The following is a 6142-nucleotide window of genomic DNA, read 5'->3' as shown; positions in this document are numbered from 1 at the left end:
TGTAAAAATTTACAGACGGACAGCTAAACAGCTAGACGGACGACACACAAAATGTGAACAGAAAAGCTCACTTGTGGTGTTGTTACATTCATTTATTTCGAATTTATAGTCTTCATGCTTCTTTTTTGTTAAGATGGTATAGGACAGTATCATCTAGGAAAAAATAATCCATATATAAATTTGGAAAAAAAACTATTTGTTATGGAACGTTCCACTGGAAGAAAAGCGACTATCAATATCGTTTCTCAAATGATTTTCAAATGATTTGTCAGGGAAAAAAAACCTTTAACGTAACAGCTATTACCTTTCTTTGCTTATATAATTTCATCATTGTCTTAAACAAAGCACAAAAGAACAATACCGTACAAAAATACTTAGAATGTATGGGAGATTGTCAATGATATGAACAATCTACATTTAGAGAGAAGGTGATATAACCAGTAGATATTTTAAATATGTACTGAGTTCTTATGCTCTCTTGTTTATAAGAAAGGCGACACATCGTTTGCAGGAAAATTATTAAAGAACCATTACTCAGTTTTGTTCTGATGAAAAGAAAAATGACCAAGAAAGCAAGTATGGACTAGTTATTTCACGGTAAAACAGTTTTATTATCATATTCAAAACAACAGAGTAACGTAATGTCTAAACGGACAGTGATTTACAAGATAGGTAAACAGAAAATCATGTTCATCAGCATGACATATAAAAATACTCGATAGTACAAAAAAGCTTGAATTTCTAATTATATCATTACTCCCTCATTTTAAAGAAAAAAATACTAGTAGTTAAAATTAAATTTTAAACAAAATAGCAGGGGCTAAAGTGTGATTAATTATATCTGATGGCAATATCCTTCAAGGCACCCCAACTTGTTATAATATGCTGTCCTTTTCACACCTTAGCCCGTGCCGATTTGTTATTTTTTTTAATTAATATCATGTCAGTATTTCCCACTGATGTACTACAGATAGAATTTGTTACGATGCTTTTGTCACATGTGCGAGACAATCAAAAGAACAAAAAATAACAACGCATTCAACGTCAGCTCCCATAAATTGATCAAGACAATAGAGACGATCTATTGAAATATGTGTTTGTCAAACTGTTGATGAAGGTATACAGGAGTTGTCAAGAAAGTTGGTGGACATGTGCTAGTTTTTATTTAATATAATGACACTGCCAAGGTTGTGGGATAATATTGTAACATACATCATGATTGAGTAAATGTTTGGGAATCAGAGATATAAACAATATTTAATAAAAGTTATTACCAATATTACTTTGTATATATACAAGACGCATACGGTTTAGTCCAACATTAATCCAGATTCATAATGACGTCCTAAATACGGGATTTCGAATTTTCATCAAATAACAGTAACCTTTTGTTTCCTGCTGTGCCCCCCCCCCCCCCCAATAATACAAACTGTCTGGGAACTGTTTCTTAGATACGTGTAAATCAATGATTTGGAATTTTTCCTATTATTCCCTGTTTATTTAATTTTTTTCGAAATTACATGATGCACGCTTGTCCATTCGGAGGGTAGAAGGCGCTTTTCTGAACGTTTTCACAAGCATATTTCTTGTAGTTTTTCCTCGATATTTACTTCATCTTTCTAATAATTCAAATGACATCAGAAGAGGATGTCAGCAGTATTATGTGCGTCGCAATTAATTTTTATTAAGTTTTGATTTTTTTTTTACATAAAATATAATAATATGAATTCAAAAACAAATTCATAACAACAGGTTTACTATTGGCCGTACACAATATCCACGGCCTTTCAAGACTTCAATATACATAAAATTAATGTTTGAACATTTTTCATATGCTATTATTTTTACCTACGACCACGTAACATGCCATTCTCAACAAATTATCTGGCCAGTCTTGTACAGACAAATCCTTTGAAGTATTACATATAGTAAATGCATATTTAATATATAAAAAAATCTTTTGCATGTGAAAGAAATTCTTTGTATTCTAGATTTCAAAACGATGAGTTTGTTCCTAACATTAAGATGTTTTTGCTGTTTTGAACGACTGTTAGTGTGTATACTTTTTGTAATATCAAATTAGTGAGGAACGTGTATCCCAAATCAGTATTGTATACAAATTCAATATATCAGTAAAAAAAGATTATTTCCTTTCCCTTTTAATACATGGGATAGTTTATGGAGATTAAAAAATCAACTTTGGTTTAATTATATACTCACAATAGTCAATATACACACTATATATATGCAGTATTTATATAATATACTTTCATCAGGACAGTCATTTGACTTTGGGTTTCTAGACATAAATATAGGATAGATATCCAGTGACAATATATCCACTTTGATACATCCATAACTTTCAAATTTTATTTGGTATTTTGTAACATTATATTTTTCCATATACTAGCTGGATTCTCTCTTTTCCAGTAGTTTTAATGTAATTCAATTCTTATGAATTTTTATGTACACTATATAAACATAAAATAAGGAAAGCGAAAAAATGATTGTTATTGCACTTGAATCAATTCAAATAAAACACCTTAAAGAAATGTATGTGACTACGCATTATAAAATTAGTTACGATTGCGAGGGACATAATGAGTTTCCTGTCAATACAATAACATTTTCTGCTGATTAAATCCAATACTGGCTACATGCATTTCGCGAGGTTTAATCAAACCAGAATTTATTTATTCGATCGATGGAATCTTGAGTGAGGCAAAATGCATTAATGCAGAAACAGCTCTTTGAAAATATTGGAATTGCTCTGTTTTTAGAGGAAGAATAATTTACAAAAAGAAAAAAACATCAGAACATGTATATAATTTTGCTGAAATATGTACGAACGAATTCACAGAACAAAACTCTGTAATTCAGTTAACTGAAAGGTAACTGAAAGTCAACTGGTCAAAAGGTGACTGAATGGCAGATCCCTGCCATTTTCTGACATTTCCAGACCATTCAGTGACCATTCAGTTGAATGAATGGTGTTGGTTCCTCTAGTGATTAATGATAATATTATGAATGAAATGAACATAAATTTGAGTCCTGAACATGAGTGGAAATCTGGACAAAAATAAATGACACAATGTGGGAGGAATGACGTAATGTAGGCACATTTGATGTCACATTTCTGTCGTTGCTTCCTCCATGTGAATTGTGGGTAATGCACTGAACCGTGACACACTGGGGAGCACAGGCTCTGTGTTCATTCTCTGTAGCCTCCTTTTCTCTCTCTCGTCCATTGTTATAGACAACTTCCGGCTGTAGTTTTTATAAATAACGCTATCTTGCGGTCTCTTCACAATTCGTATACTCTCCAAGTTTTTAGGGTTATGTTTATACCGGGGTTCAATGGGCTGTAAGATCCTGATGCTGTCCCACTGTTTATAGCAGAGTACCATAGCAACAATCCACACAGCAACCACTATTAGTATAAAAATGATCTCCTCCGCCCGGAAGCCATAATGCTGGACCCGTACTCGATCCCCGTCTTCTGAAAAAAATAGAGATCAATTCCTTTCATTTCGACACGCTTTAATTTTATTTGATCAGTGTATATAAACACACCTAGCAGTTTATTTGTGTACATAGCGTCATATAATAAACAAAATCATACATGTATTTACTCATTATTTACATATTACATATAATTTTCTGTCCTTGTTGCCAGGTTCCTACTAAATGTTTGCATGCGTGTGCTACAATGATTCCGTGCCATAATATCGGATAGTAGTACTGAAGTGATCGTGGTTTTTCATGCAGACAGTTTTAAGGACGCAAAAAATAATTTAATCTACCCTTTAAAAAAAAACAAAAGACGTCTTTTTTTTTATACAAAAAAGTAACTAATATACCATATCATGTGACGTCACAGTCGCAACATAAGACAACAATCATATTAACATCGCGAGAATTTCATTTTTGGTCTGTCTGCTCGCAAAATTTTCATTCTCATGTATATTATATTGTTGTTAGGGATTACGTACAACAATTACCATAAGTCGCATAAATTTTGTCTTACATATAAATACAAAATAGTATCTCGCGAAAATAGGATTTCGCAAAAATATAGTGACCTATAGTATTCAAGGTCATAACAATTATACTATTATATCTTAAATTCTATCCTTAACATGTTGATTAACAAAAAAGTTCAGTTAATTTCTGTACGGGGTCAAAAAGGTTTCTGCTGGGGGCCACAAAGGCAATAGACAGGATGCAACATACCTGGATCAGTTGTGGTAAACTCCACCGAATCACTGGCGTTGCTAAAGAGACCGCTGTCCGCGATTGTGACCATTAAGAACCTGTAGGTGGTCAGAGGATAAAGATGGCGGAGAGTCACAGACCTGAGAACCCCATTCAAGGTTTTCGTCACGCGCTCCTTGTGACGCGAGGCCTCGTAATGAATTCGGAAACCTGCTATGGTAAAGTTGTTTTCTTCGATCCCCCAGGATATCCTAACTTCCGTTCCCGTCACCACAGTCTCATTGACGACAGGGGGCGCCACTGAGCCTTAAAGGAGATTAAAACAAATTATTACTATAATGTCTATATAATGTCTCAATTTTGTTTCATTTTATTGACAGTTGCCCGTTGGAAGCAGCCTTTATATATATAGCTGTCTAAGCTGCCATCACTCAAATCCGACAATATAATTAGTATCTGCCAACATCATATAAACCCTCTCCGTGCACATACATTTATATATATAACAATAACGGAAACAAGTCATCAATAAAATCTGCTAAGAATTTCATACTGTAAACGTTTTATGTGATACGGTGAAAGAAGGTTTTAAGTGTACCAGAAATTTTACGAGTGTTTTGATACATCTGTCGCGGTACCAGCGACAAACCAAAATAACTTGAGCCTACTGTTATTTATGAAATGCCGTGGTACGTCATCATCTAAATTCCCTCATTCATAAAAGTGCATCAGAATAAGAAAATAATAGCAGCAAAAGCTTATATTTTGTTTGGAAATTATGTTTGTTTATTGTTGACAGAAAACCTCACGTATTTAACATTCACTTCTCGCATCACACGATCTATGCCTTCGCATTCCACATTCAGCAAAAATTAAATCGCAATTGCATTAAAATTGATTTTTTTTTTTATGAAATCAGCACTCTTATTCCAGAACTTCTCTTATGAGCTGGAACGTGGGATGCTCAATGAGAATCCAATATATATATATATATATATAGAGAGAGAGAGAGAGAGAGAGAGAGAGAGAGAGAGAGAGAGTAAACTCCTTAAGTATTTAACGCTCTGTTTTCTTTAATTTTTTAATAGACACCCATATAAAAAAAAAAATAAGAATAAAAATTATGTTTAAGCACATAATATTTTTAAATTACCATCAGGGGTGTAAAAAAAGAAGAGGAAATCCAGACCTGGTCTTCGCTTCATATATAGTAACCTCTAAGAGAAGAAGATTTTACGGGAAACTTTAACAGTATGTTTCTCTTCATCAATTATGTAATAATTTGATGCAATCATTCAATTACCCGTGAGCTTTGTTCCCACACCAATCTCTCAAACAGAAAAATGTTATTCTTTTTATTGAAATGGATGACATTTCTGTCATGTATCTGGAACATTGATTTGATTAGACAGACCTTACACGCGATTCCCACATCAAATTAGTCAAATGTAAAATATATGTTGTGGGTAAAATCCATCTGAAAAAAGGATTAAAATCGTAAAAGTAGATTGAAGTGATAGTTGATATTACATAACGCCCCCATACCAGCACAAAATTCACGGAAAGTTAATTTTGTCACAATTTGACTAAAAAAAGATGGAGCAGATACATGTAGTAATTGTAAAAGCTAGTTTATTTACTTTATTTACATCCAAAGAATATCATTTCCTTGATCTGTTATGAAAACCATTGACGTTTATCAATCAGTAAACGCCACTAATCAAGCCTCCTGCAGAGATTTCTTGAGCAACGGCTCTTCCATCAATTATGCATACAATGACATACACATCTATAATACAATATTAAACTACTCAGTTTTACTTTAAATGTGTTTATACAGATATAAATATAAACAATAAAATATCTTTCTTTGTTAATAGAGGAATTAACGTCGCAGCTACTGCAGAAAAAAAATTACATAACCCGC

At 33.0% G+C, this 6142-nt stretch overlaps 1 protein-coding gene across 1 annotated transcript in view; it reads right to left on the bottom strand.

Moving 5' to 3' along the window:
• Positions 1-1420: 1420 nt before the first annotated feature.
• Positions 1421-6142, bottom strand: part of LOC133197033 (uncharacterized) — a gene marked incomplete at its 5' end in the record, with an annotated part of 30782 nt that continues 26060 nt past the window's right edge. Inside the window, 2 exons of the mRNA XM_061332873.1 lie at positions 1421-3499; positions 4234-4521. Coding sequence (XP_061188857.1) covers positions 3129-3499; positions 4234-4521 — 659 coding nt within the window. The remainder of the gene's footprint in view (positions 3500-4233; positions 4522-6142) is intronic.

The sequence above is a fragment of the Saccostrea echinata genome, unplaced genomic scaffold, assembly GCF_033153115.1.
Source record: "Saccostrea echinata isolate AGI-Se365-2 ecotype Australia unplaced genomic scaffold, CSIRO_AGI_Sech_v1 ptg000030l, whole genome shotgun sequence".
NCBI classification, from domain to species: domain Eukaryota; kingdom Metazoa; phylum Mollusca; class Bivalvia; order Ostreida; family Ostreidae; genus Saccostrea; species Saccostrea echinata.
Note: the sequence above shows the minus strand (reverse complement) of the source record. Positions and strands in the feature narration are given on the sequence as shown.